Source organism: Lynx canadensis, chromosome D4 (assembly GCF_007474595.2).
Source record: "Lynx canadensis isolate LIC74 chromosome D4, mLynCan4.pri.v2, whole genome shotgun sequence".
Lineage (NCBI taxonomy): Eukaryota > Metazoa > Chordata > Mammalia > Carnivora > Felidae > Lynx > Lynx canadensis.
The window spans coordinates 5,926,401-5,940,008 of NC_044315.2; the positions used below are offsets into that span (position 1 = coordinate 5,926,401).

Here is a 13,608-nt window from a genome sequence, read left to right on the forward strand (position 1 = left end):
TAAAACAACCAGCCTTCAGTCTGAGAAGCAAATCTTTCTTTCTGATTTGAAGGTGCCAGCGATGATGCAGTGAGCTGCTCAGTGATGCTGGAAGTGCTCCGTGTCTTGTCGACATCTTCAGAAGCCCTGCGTCACGCTGTCATATTTCTCTTTAATGGTGCTGAGGAAAACGTCTTGCAAGTGAGAGTTTACTCTCTTCAATACTAGACCTGAACAACGATGACGACCGTAGCTCGCGCTTAGGCGTTTCGCTCATGCTTTTGAGTAGCATCGTAAGACGATGTGCAGAAGAAATACCGTCCGTGGCGGTGCTGTAAAAACCCCGCAGCCGCCGTGTACACGGGTTCAGTACTCGCACACTCACGTCATCTTGTCAGCGTTTGAGTCCTGCAAGGGCTTTGTGATGGCGTAATTAGACATGTCAGGTTTTCGGTGACCCTGGGGCGTCAGAGAGGTTTCGAGGCAGGCACACAGCATGCGGATTGTCCTTTCTCTTCTGTTGGTTTGCCCGGCCTCACACTTACTGCGGGCGTTGTTTGGCACCGCTCACGGAAGTCAGGCTGCCTTCGGCGATGGTGACTTTCCACTCAGCAAGCTGCACGCGGCCAGTGTGCGTAGAGACACAGATCGGTGTCTTCAGGTCCTGCCTTTGAAAAAAACGATGATTTTCCTCTTCTTCCCCTTATCAACGTAGACCTTCTGTCTTTAAAATAAACCAAAGAAAGACTTCGATAATTTAAGATTGTTTCACCTACCTCTGTTTTATTTCCTTCTTATTCAGGCCAGTCATGGTTTCATAACTCAGCACCCTTGGGCCAGCCTGATTCGTGCATTTATTAACCTGGAGGCAGCGGGCGTGGGAGGGAAAGAGCTTGTGTTCCAAACAGGTACGTGAGCCGTATTTTACATTTTAATGCAGTTGCGTCGTGTGCTTTAATGCAGTTCTCATATTTGTGGAAGTGGAAGTTCTTCAAACATAAGGAATTTCCCTAATGAAATGAATGTTCTTTTTGGAGCATGAGGTAGTCTGTGTTTGTCTTCGTTGGGAGGTTTTAACAAGGTGGTATGACCAGCCCCTGACACCCACACTGCGCTAATCACACGTCACGTGTGTTCAAAGCCTCGTATGTTTGTCATGTCACTTAATCCTCAAAGCAGCCTGAGGGAGAAGTACGGTCGTTACCGTCATTTTGCAGATGGGAAAACCAAGGCAGGAGACATGTCAGGCGGCCCGGGGTTTCACAGCTGGGAGCAAGCACAGCGGGGTTGGACATGGGTGGTCCCGACCCGTGTTCTTAACCACCAACCAGATTGTCATGTAGGCGGTGGACTTACCTGTATCCATTATGGATGATCATGATATAAGTAATATTAAACGACAGTCATTTCCTGAATTGAAACGAGGAAAAGGGCTTTAAATTTATCTTTGAGTTAATTTGAACGTGACAGAATTCAGTAATACTTTAGCCAGAGAAATGTTTTTAATTTCTAAAGGATAACAAGATTATAAATTACAAGGAGAACATCCATTAAGTTAGTATCATCTGTCATCTTTTTTTTTTTTTTTTTTTTTTTGAGAGAGCACGCAGGGGAGGGGCAGAGAGAGAGGAGAGAGGGAAAAAGAATCCCCAGCAGGCTCCACGCTGCCAGCACAGAGCCCAGTTCAGGACTTGAACTCACAAACGTGAGATCATGACCTGAGCCAAAGTCAAGAGTCACGCTTAACCCGACTGAACCACCCAGGCACCCCTGTCATTTTCTTTGTCTTTAAAAAAAAATTTTGTTTTTAATCTTTATTTCAGAGAGAGAGAGGGAGGGGCAGAGAGAAAGGGAGACACAGAATCTGAAGCAGGCTCCAGGCTCTGAGGGGTCAGCATAGAGCCTGATGTAGGGCTTGAACTCACAAACTGCGAGATCATGACCTTAGCCAAAGTCGGGACGCTTAACCGACTGAGCCATCCAGGCGCCCCAGCCCCTGTCATCTTTCGTAACAGAGTTCAAAGCTCTGGGCTTCCTAAAATCTGATCTGGGAAGTTTCCTGCCATTTCCCCTCTGTGTTAGGAATTTGGATAGTGCATTGTAGCTGGACAGACGGCATCTGGTGGGCGTTCTACAATGAGGAGTCTGAGACGGGCCAGGAAAAGTGAGTAAGCAGATGGAGAACTCGGTTTTTAGTGCCCTCTACACACATGGTATTGGTTAAGATGCGCTGAGTGCCGAGTACGTCTTTATATACAAGCTAAACAGAACCGTATTTTAATATTCTCCAACCAACTTATCTTAGACTTTCACTGTTTAAAATGGTTGTACGTTTTAGGCCAGCTAACCTCTGAGAATCTCAAGGTCACGAGATGAGGAGCAAAGCGCTCCTTTCTTTCTGACTCAGACCTTCCTGTGTGTTCTCACGCCTCAGCTGACTACTGAGAAGGAGCTGGTCTTAGTATCCGTAGGGCTCAGCAGATGCCACACTCTTACCCGGCCCCTCTAGTTCTGGGACTCAGTCAGGATAGGAGGACTACTTGTAACAACCACCAGGTCAACAAGCAGCAAGAGAAGATTCCGTAAGCAGAGCTGACGTCGTGTCTGTCCTCCGGCGAAAATGTCAGGGCCCTGCACGGACAGGAGCGCGTCTTCGTATGCTCCCCCCCCCCCCCCCGGAAGTGTGCTGTGTGTCACATGCTCGGCCGTTGTCCCAGCACGCTGGCCCTGTACTCCCGGGACCCAAATCACAGCCGGTCTTAAGGTTGGGTCTGTACCGTTCCTGAATGTATGCTGTGCGTCTGTATAAAATATATATTTTATCCATATGTAGTCCAGAGAGGTTAAAACACCTCTACCTAGGGCAGGTTAGATCTAGAGCAAAGTTAATTCCTTCATTTCCATGTATCGAGTACTCAGTTTTGTTAGGTGTGACTAGCCTATAGTCGGTGTTCTGTTTAGTAAATGTAGATAGTTTTACATAAAAATTGCACAGTTGCATGCATTTTAGATGTATTGTCTGGAAAGAGTCAAACAAACTGCCCTCAGAGTCACTGCCGGCTGGGGAGTGTCGCCTGGTGGAGCAGGGGTGGTGTCACTGGAGCAGAGGATTGGGCTAAATGTGAAAATTCTGACCTCTCCGTTGCTTCACGAATTTAGAACCAGAATGTCATTACTGCTTTACTTCTACTCCTTACAGTTTTGTGTACTGTTTACGTTTTTTGCATTGCATGTAATTACTTTAACAGTAGGCAAAGAACAGACTTGTTACCAGTTAGCAGTATGCAGTTGATGCTCAAACCTTGAACCGCACAGGGGTTAGGGGCACTGACCCCTTGCGTGGTTGAAAATCTGCGTGTAACTCTGGGCTCCCCGAAAGCTAACTAGTGCAGTCTCCTGCAGACCGGAAGCCTAACTGATCAGACAGTCGGTTTGTGTTGTGTGTGTTGTATATTCTCGCAATAAAGCGAGCTAGAGAAAGTGTGGTTGAGAAAATACATTTACAGCATTGCACGTGTTCATTGAAGAAAATCTGCATAGAAGTGGGCCCAGCTCAGAGCCGTATTGTTGGAGGACTGACTGTGCATGCAGTTCACGTGCTTCACTCGTGCGGAAAGAAAATCCTCACACTTGAAAAGTAATGTTTTCCGGAGGGGCGTCCTGCAGGAGGTTTGGAGAGAGTATTTCCCTCCTGTCTCCGAGTTTCTAGGCCGCGTTTCCCTCCAGGTTTGGGGGCTGATCCTGGTGGCTGCAGCGCACACACGCCGGCTCTCTGGGCTCTGACGTTCAGTGCCTTTCTCCGTGTCTCACCCGCGGGTGCCGCCGCCCGGAGCGAGTCAGCCTCGCCTCCACCTTGACCAGAAGAGGGGAAGGCCTCCAGGATTTGGAGTTCCCCTGGGCTCCTTAAACAGGCACAGGTCCTGTCCTGGGAACTTCTTGCTTAAACCCACGTATTCTCTCTGGTGCTCCATTGTCCCCTCAGAAATTCATTCGGGGTTTTTAGTGACTAGACTGGAATAATCATTACTACCTAATTGTTTTTAAAGGGCCAGACTGCATGAAGGAATGACTTAGCTTATCAGATTAGTGATTTATATCATGACTCAGTAAGGCTGACTTAATAATTCTGAAGGTGTTATAAAATGCATAGATTAAACCAGTTAATATCTGTGCCCTGTGAGAAATTCAGATACTACCAACCTCGAGTAGAAGAAAGCCCAAAAGCCAAGGGGTCACAGACTCCTTTTTTTCTCTGGCGAACAATACCATGCCCTGTGACTCTACTACCCCCAGATACCCGGTAATTCACCCACTAATGGTAAGATTCAGTGGTTTCTAGATCTGTGCACAGAGTTGAGTGCTCATCACTGCAGTCCATTTTAGAATCTCCTTCTTGCCCCAAAGAGAGACCCCGTGCTCTCTCAGTCCACCTTCTTTCAGTTCGTGTGCTATTTTCTAAGGTTCAACCGTGTTGTAGCACGTGGGGGTACTTCGTTCTTTTTTATGGCTGAATTACGCCCATTGTATAGACTGGTGGATTTCGTTGATCCGTTTGTCAGTTGATGGACATCTGGAGTGATTGTACTTCTAGGCTATTGTGGATATTGCTGCTGTGAACATTTGTGTGTAAGTCAGTGTGTAGGACCTACATCTTCCTTTCTTACGGGGGGATGCCCGGGGCTGAGATTCCCGGTTCGTATGGTAAATTAATGTTTAACTTTTAAAGAAACTGCCCGAGTAAGTAGTGAAGCTTTTATTTCAGAAGAAATGTAAATTCAGATAACAATAAGACTTTTTAAAATTTTATTGAGTTATTTGGAATTTTTTGAATTTTAGATTTGCAAAAAGCAGGGAGGCTACTGCCCAGCGCTGATGAATGTAGAGAAACAGGTGGTTGCGTCCAGTGCCGGGGGAGCGTGGATCGATGCGGTTTGGGGCACTTTGGCCGTAGCGACTGCTTGAAAACACGTGTGGACGCTTCCGTCCGACACATCCACTTGTAGGACTTGATCGTGGAGAAGTAAGTACACATACGCACGCAGATCTGAGTCCTGCGGAGTCTTCTGGGCTTTTAAGAAGACTGAAGAATTGAGAACCCTTTCCAGGTCCACACGTGGGAGACTGCTTGTATTAATGGTGACCTCACATTTTCCCCTCTTCCATCGTTCATTTTTCCCTCCCTGTCAGATCATTTCCATCTGCACTCGACACGCCTTTCCTCTCTTCTTCGGGAAACCACTTTGACCTCCCTCACCCCCAGACCACTGCTCATTTCTCTCTTCTCATCTAGTGCAAACTCCTTCAGGAGTGGAATTCTTTGTCCTGCTGGGCTCCCGGAACGCCCAGCACAGGCTCTAGTCGGACGACTGCGTTCAGATCCCCCCGGAGCACACGCCCTCGGCGAGCCACCTCGAACAAGTCACACGGTGCTCCGTGCTTTAGTCCCTCATCTGTAAAGTTGGGGTGGTGTTAGCGCCCGCTCGTCAAGAGTCTTCACCACCGCGTGAAATCCTCAGCTCCGGAATCTCTCCTCTGAGGGCTCCCTTTGCCTTGTTTGTACTTTGGGGAGTGTCTCACCCAGGAGCTGACTGACTTGCCCATCTGTCTTCCTTTTTACACCAGAACTTGACCTGGCAGCCTCAGCAGGTGATCAGTGAGAAGCCGGAGCGGGGCTGGAGCTCTCTAAGCGGGTGAAGGCCGGGTAGTGGATATTTAAAGCTGTAAATTTCTTTCCTGCTGACAGGTCTTACATTTTTTACAGGTTTTTTTTCCTAATGTTTATTCATTTTTGAGGGACAGAGACAGAGCACGAGTGGGGTTGGAGAAGAGAGAGAGGGAGACACAGAATCTGAACAGGCTCCAGGCTCTGAGCTGCCAGGACGTAGCCCGACGTGGGGCTTGCACTCACGAACCACGGGATCGTGACCTGAGCCAGAGTCAGAACTTTGCCTGAGCCACCCGGGTGCCCCTACAAGTGTTTTTTATGGCACAATGCAGAAGATGAACTTGACATCTTAAGCGTCTTTGTCTTATATCGAGAAAGGAAAGCGTGCGGCTCTGCGTGTTTAGCCTGAGGGGTTTTTATAAACTGAATATAATCCTGTGACCAGAACCCACATCAAGACTAAGAGTATTGCCCGTACTCTAGAAGCCTCCCCTGTGACCTTTCCCAGCCTTTCCTCCCAGCAAGGTTACTGCTATCCTGACTTCTGTCTTAACAGGTTTAATTTTGCTTGTATTTGAACTTTCTCCAAACGGACTCACGCACGGTTTCCCTTACGTATGGCTTCCTTTTTCACTCAGCGGCATGTCTGTAAGATGCATCTATCTTGTGTGTGGCAGACTTCTTTTTTATTGCTAAATACTGTTCCAGTGATGAGAGTGTCCACTCTGCTGGTGATGTTAGATTGTGGGTTTTGGCCCTTAGGAATGGTGCTGTTGTGAACTTTCTTGTGAACGTCTTTGGTACACGTGTGCGTGTATGCTCACCTCTGAGTAGAATTAGTGAGTCACCGCGTGTGCATCTGCTCAGCTTTGCTAGAGAACTGCCATACCTAGATGTGAAAATCCTAAATAAAATATTAGCGAACTGAATCCAGCAACGTGTGTGTGCGTGTGTATGTGCGTATACATGATGTTTTCCAACAGAGTTGAGCTTATTCCAAGAATACGAGATGTTTTTTCCCCTTAAGTTTTGGGTTTCCAAAATGATTCAATATTTGCACACACTGCAAAGTGAGCACCACAATAAATTTAGTTAACATCCATCTTCATAGTTACAATTTTTTTTCTTGTGTTGAGAACTTTTAAGATCTATTCTCCTAGCAGCTCCAGTATGGTACGGTATTATTACCTGTAGTCAGCATGCTGTGCGTGCCATCCCCGGGACTGACTTATTTCATAACTTCGAGTTTGTACCGTTCTGTCACCTTCACCCATTTCAGCCACCCCCCAGCCCCCACTTCCGGCAGCTGTCAGTCTGTTCCTTGTATCTATGAGTTTGGGTTTTTGTTTAGATATGACATATAAGAGAGAGCATATGATATTTATTTTTCTGTATGACTTATTTTGTACAGTGCCCTCAAGGTCTATCCATCCTGTTGCAAATGGCAAGATTCCCTTCTTTTTCATGGCTGAATACCATTCCGTCGTACACATATTCCACGTTTTCTTTATCCATTCGTCCATCGATGGACACTTAAGTTATTTCCATATCCTACCGTAGATAATGCTGCAGTGTCCGTGGGGATCCGCACTGTCTTCCAGAGTGGCTGCTCCAGTTTACATTCCCACCAGTAGTGCACAGGGTTCCCTTTTCTCCGTATCCTTGCCAGCACTTGTTATCTCTTGCTTTTCAGTAAAAGCCATTCTAACAGGTGTGCAGTGATAAGTCGTGGTTTCAGTTTGCGTTTCCCTGATGATTAGTGATGGTGAGCCCCTTTTCGTGTACCCATTGGCTATCTGGATGTCTTAATTTGGAAAAATACCTCTTCAAATCTTTTGCCCAGGTTTTAATTGGATTTTTTTTTTTTTTTTTTTTGCCATTGAGTTGTAGGAGTGCTTTATATATTTTGGATATCTACCCTGTATCAAGATATAGGCAAATATTTTCTCCCATTCTGCCGATTGCCTTTTAATTTTGTTGGTTTCCTTTGCTATGAAAAAGCTTTTTAGCTTGACATATTTGTATTTATTTAACTTTTGTTGTCTTCGCTTTTGGTGTGAAATGCAAAAAATCGTTGCCAAGACCAATGTCAAAGAACATTACTAACCCGCATTGTTTTTTTTTTTTTTTTTTTTTAATGTTTATTTTTGAGAGAGAGAGGGAGACATGGAATTTGAAGTGGGCTTTGGGCTCCAACCTGTCAGCACAGATCATATTTTACATGACCTAAGCCAAAGATCATGACCTGAGCCGAAGTCAGACGCTTAACTGACTGAGCCACCCAGGTGCCCCTAGCTTTGGGTTTTATGTTCACATCTTTAATCAGTCTTGAGTTCATTTTTGTGTATGATGTCAGAGTGCTCCATTTCATTCTTTTGCGTGTGGCTGTCCAGTTTTTGCAACACCATTTATTGAAGAGATTGTTCTTTCCCGGTATATGTATGTTCTTGGCTCTTTTCGCATAAATCGATTGAACGTGTATGTGTGGGTTTATCTCTGGGCTCTCTCTTCTATTCCATTGATGTGTATCTGTTTTTATGCCAGTGCCTTACTGTTTTGATTACTGTGGCTTTGTAGTATCGTTAGAAATCAGGAAGTGTGGTGCCTCCAGCATTGTTGTTCTTAAGATTGTCTTGGCTATTCATAGTCTTCTGTGCTCCCATACAGATTTTTAACTGTTCTATTTCTGTGAAAAATGCCATTGGAATTTTGATAGGGATCGCGTTGAATCTGTATATTGTTCTGGGCATTACGGACATGTTAACAGTATTAGGTCTTCTAGTCCCTGAATGTGGAATATCATCTTTCCATTTATCTGTGGAAGTAAATAATCTTCATTTTCTCTCATTAATGTCTTAAAATTTTTCAGTGGACAGGTCTTTAACCTCCTTGGTTAAGTTTATTCCTAGGTATATTACTATTTTTGTTGCAATTATAAGTGGGATTTATTTTCTTAATTTCTCTTTCTCATACTTCATCATTAGTGTAGAGAAATGTATCTGATTTTTGTATATAGATTCTATATCCTGCAACTTTAGTGAATGGTTAAATGAGAATGGTTTAATATTTGAAAATCAATCTATTTCACACATTATCAGAATAAAGGAGAAAAACCATCTCAATTGATAATCTCAATATAATCATCTCAGTAGATAAAGAACAAGGATATGTCCCTTCATAACAGTACATTTATGATGTTCATAGAATATGACAATATAAAACCGTTATTTAGTAGATGATTTCCAATAATGACCTAGTTTTTTTTTTTTTTTTTTAAAGTTTATTTATTTTGAGAGAGAGAGAACACGATCAAGGGAGGGGCAGAAAGAAAGGGAGAGAAACAGAATACCAAGTGGGCTTTGTGCTGTCAGTACAGAGCCTGACTTGGGACTCGAACTCATGAACCCCAAGATCAGGCATGACTTGAGCTGAAACCGGGAGACACTTCACCAACTGAGCCACCCAGGCACCCCTATTTTTGTGTTGTTTTTTTTTTTTAAATCAGAGCTCTAATCCAGGATCAAATAGCATTTTATTGCCATGTTTTATTAGCTATATCACAGTGATTCTATAACACACACATCACAAATACAGAAGTGTAAAACTTAGTCATGGTGAGGTGCATACCTCTGAGCCCCAGGTGAGAAGCCGGGCTCCTGTCACACCCTCCAGGTGGCTGTCACCTGCCCCTTCTCAGATACAGCACCTGCTCTCTCACCTCAGAGTAGCATTATCGTCCTGCTATTCAGGATATTCTCTTTTCTAGTTTAGCTTTGCCTGTTTTTCATATGGTTTTCATAGTATTTTATTTAAAAATTTTTTAACGTTTATTTTTGAGAGAGAGAGCACGCACATGTGTGAATGAGTGGGAGAGGGTTGCAGGGAGTGGGGGAGACACAGAATCCAAGCAGGCTCCAAGCTCTGAGCTGTCAGCACAGAGCCTGATGTGGGGCTCGAACCCATGAAGCGTAAGATCATGACCCGAGTCAAAGTCGGGCGCTCAACTGACTGAACCACCCCGGTGCTCCTTCATAGTATTTTAATAGTATACCTTTGGTTATTAACATCTAATTGTAATAGTAATAGTATTTTAACATGGTAAGATTTGATCACCTAGGTTTTCTCACCGCTGTTTCCCTTTCTCCTTTCACATCTGTGTCCTCCGTGCATCCTGTCGGGAGGCATCTCCTGTCTGTCTGGGCACTGATGATGGTAACTTCTGGTCATTTGATGATGGTATTTGCCAGGTTTTTCTAACTGCTTTCCCCTTTGTGATAGGCCCTCTGAGACTGTACCTGCCTTGTTTCTCGTGAGACTTTGATCCTGTTTCAGCAGACATTGAGATTCTTGCTCCAAAGCATTTCTACGTGATGTTAGCCAGGTATTAAGGGTTCTGGCTCCATCATTTCGTCTGTAGCTATTAGTTGGAGTTCTCGAAGACTTTCTCTTCTCCCTTGTTTGTGTATTTATTTCCATGTTTCATGTGTTTTTATTTTATGGATGATGTATTCTGTTGCTGCCATCTTAACGCATGAATTGTCTCCAGTTAGGCCAGCGGTAGCCCCTTCCCCTGCAGCTTGCGTCCTTCGGAGGTGCTTCTTGGAGCACTTCTCACTCCTGGCACGACTACTTTTGTACTTTCCTAGCTCCGGAGCTGGGGTTAGCCATTTCCTAAGGAGACCTCCTTTTAGTGGATAATGGTATTCAGAAGCAAAGATCTTGCTGGGTGGTAGGGTAGTTCTGATTTTAACTTTTTTTTTTTTTTGAGGAACTTTCATACTGTTTCCACAGCAACAACGTGGATGCAACTAGAGTGTATTATGCCAAGCGAAATAAGTCAGAGAAAGACAAATATCCTGTGATTTCACTCATACTTGGAATTTGAGAAACAAAACAGATGAACACAGGGGAAGGGAAGCACACATCAGATAAAAACAGAGAGGGAGACAAACCATAAGAGACTTAAATACAGAGAACAGACCGAGGGTTGCTGGCACGGTGTTGGGTGGGGGACGGGCATCAAGCAGGGCACTTGTTGGGATGAGCCCTGGGTGTTGTCTCTCAGCGAGGAATCAGTGGGTTGTGTGTTAACTAACTAGAATTTAAATAAAAAATACTGGTGTCAAAAAAGAAAAAAGCAAAGATCTTAATGCTAGGTCTATTTTTTTTTTCTTTGTATTTATCCTGCTTGGGGTTTATAGAGCGTTTTGAATGCATAGTTTGATGTTTTCTATGACTTTTAGAAAATTATGGGCTGTTACTTCTTCAGAATGTTGCTTCTACTCCATTCTGTGTCCTCTTTTTCTGGAACTAACTGTGCCACATATGTCTCTTCCATACATTTCTATATTTTCCATCCTTTTTTTTTTTCTATGTCCTAATTCTGTTGCTCTATAATCCTTTCTTCCGCTGTGTTTAACCTGGTAGTAAACCATCTATTAAAATTCTTAACATCAGTTTTTATAGGGTTTCCATTTGACTCTTTTTTTTTTTTTTTTGATGGATTGCACTTGTAAAATTCTTGCTGTGTTTCTGAACATATTCATCATAGTTGTTTTAAAATCCGTGTCTGGTGACGAGTATCTGGGTCACCTGGGCGTTTGGTTTTGTAGTGTTACACTCCACCCCATCTCCGCCTTTTATGATCATTTTTTCAGTAGGAAAGCAATTTGATTATTTGTTTATAAAGTTATAAACATCTTGATATTCTTAGATTGCCTGAAATACAATGACTTGATGTGCCTATCAGAGTCAACTTTTTGCTAAATTTTGTTAGAACAAACAATCCCTGAATCTCAGTGGATTACAACAGCGAAGGCTTATATCTTGTTCGGTACGTTTTGGTTCCTGAATAACTGTGCTTGCGAACGTTCCGTGGTTTTGTTCCATGTGTGCCCTTTGTTATGGGACCCAGACTAAAGGAGAAGCGTCCATCAGGGACATATTGATCTCCTGGCCAAAGTCAGCAGGCGGGAGGGACTGTGTGATGGTCCCTGAGCGTCTTCTCGGCTGAGGGTCATGTTTCTCCGCTCACAGTCTGTTGGCCAGAGCAGTTTCCAGGGCCGCATCTGCAGGGAACAGGGTGAGGATGTGGACGTGCTCCTTCTGGGGGAGGCGTGATGAGTCACGTGGGAGGGAGCGGAGAGTAGCCGTGAGCAATAATACAGTTTATCTCACCGTCCCAAAGAAAAATCTCCCGCATTTGAAAAAGCCGTATATGCGTAAAGATGTTATGCGGAATTATGAATAATGATAAAAAATATAAACGGTAATAATACAAAACTTAGGGTGTTTTCAGAGAAAAGTTGTAGCTATTAAAATGGTAATTGTAGTACCTGGCAACTCAGGAGAACGTGTTCAGTCTGTTAAACAAAAGCACAGTGGACAGACTGCACGTGCCCTGTGAGTACAGCTGTGTACACACAACCAGATGTTTGTAGGACAACTGAAGATGGAAAAGTGACAGTACTTGTCGTAGAGTGATGGACTGTTGTGTGGGTTCTCATTTTTAAACTGAAACTTTTCATAGTGCGGTTACTTTATAATTAAAAATAATTTTGCTTTCTGAAAGGTGATTTCTCATTGTGAAAGTTGCATACGCTTATCAGAGAAGTGTTAGAAAACACAGAAAAAAAGACGAAAACAAAGTCTGGACCTGCCTCCCCAGACCACCGCAGGACCGTTGTGGGTGTGTTGAAACATGACCACGTTCCCGTGCCTGAGTCCTCGCCTGTCCTTGTAGGTCCTGAAAACCCGTGGCTGGTCCAGGCCTATGTTTCTGCTGCTAAACACCCGTTTGCGTCAGTGGTGGCCCAGGAGGTTTTCCAGAGTGGGATCATTCCTTCAGACACCGACTTCCGCATCTACAGGGATTTTGGAAACATACCAGGTATTTTTCGTGGGCTGTGGCGTGACGGCAGTTAACCAGTAGCGAGTTTTGTTTTTTGCGAGTTTGTGAGTAAACATCTTTTTCTGAAAGCATGTTTTCTACGGGAGAACTGTATATTCTGACTCACTGAAACTGATTTCCTGGCATTTTTTTTTTTTTTCCTTTTAAACTCTGGTCTACTTAAATGCTTGCCTTTTCTAGAACATGTCGTCTTGCCCCACACTGCGGCAGAACGGGACGGGGGTGGGGGGGGGCAGCTGGTTAGCACTTCATTCCCCACAGGTGGCAGTACCTCCTTGAGGGGCCTCTGACTTTGCCTGTGGTCTGTCTTTGCCAGTTCCCTGGCGGCTTGTGCCGCTGCCGGGAATCTAGAGTTGGGCCTGGCCCGGCAGGGCTGGAAATGGCAAAGTTTCGATGGCCTCCTGAGCTCTGTGTTCCCACCCCTTGCTGTGTGACTTACAATGTCTCCCTGACGTGTGTACTTCTTCGGTCATTATGTACCATGGCTACAGATTCTGTAAGAATTTGGAAGAGAATTTATATGGTATTCATTCACAAGTGTGACAAAGCAGTCATGTCACTGCTTTGACGTTTTGTCTTTTTGGAATTTGATACATTAACCAAATAGGCCTAAAGAAAGGTTGATCTTTAAAGCAAAATGACGTGGTTTTTTGTTTGTTTGTTTTTTCCTGTGTGTCTTAGGTATTGACTTAGCTTTTATTGAGAACGGATACATCTATCACACCAAGTACGACACAGCAGACAGAATTCTGACAGATTCCATTCAGAGAGCAGGTTGGTATTCAAATGTAAACTCGTGATCTGTGTTAAGATGGAATGTTAGGGCTGACCCACAAACCCGTAAATCTCCCCGGGGACTGTGCTTCAGGGAGGCGGCCTGTGGTGTGCGTGAACCGGGTGGGGCTTTGCAGTTAGAGTTGAGGGCCCGAATTTTAGCCTTGAAGTCTAGATTAGCAACTAAGAACATAAGATTGTTGGTGGTGAGGCACTGGAAAGAGAGCGGGCCCAGGGTTGACGTAGCATTGCTGAGCAACGGGCATGTAGCCAGAATGGA

At 44.4% G+C, this 13,608-nt stretch overlaps 1 protein-coding gene across 2 annotated transcripts in view; it reads left to right on the forward strand.

Moving 5' to 3' along the window:
* The window catches only part of ERMP1 (endoplasmic reticulum metallopeptidase 1), a 44,625-nt gene that overhangs the window by 6,879 nt on the left and 24,138 nt on the right, over nt 1–13,608 (forward strand). For both annotated transcript variants that reach the window (XR_003964262.1, XM_030293889.1), the window contains exons 3-6: nt 53–180; nt 782–887; nt 12,387–12,533; nt 13,236–13,328. Coding sequence is in view for 1 of the 2 variants with exons in the window: in XM_030293889.1 (XP_030149749.1) it covers nt 53–180; nt 782–887; nt 12,387–12,533; nt 13,236–13,328 (474 nt within the window). In the remaining variant the exon portion in view is untranslated. The remainder of the gene's footprint in view (nt 1–52; nt 181–781; nt 888–12,386; nt 12,534–13,235; nt 13,329–13,608) is intronic.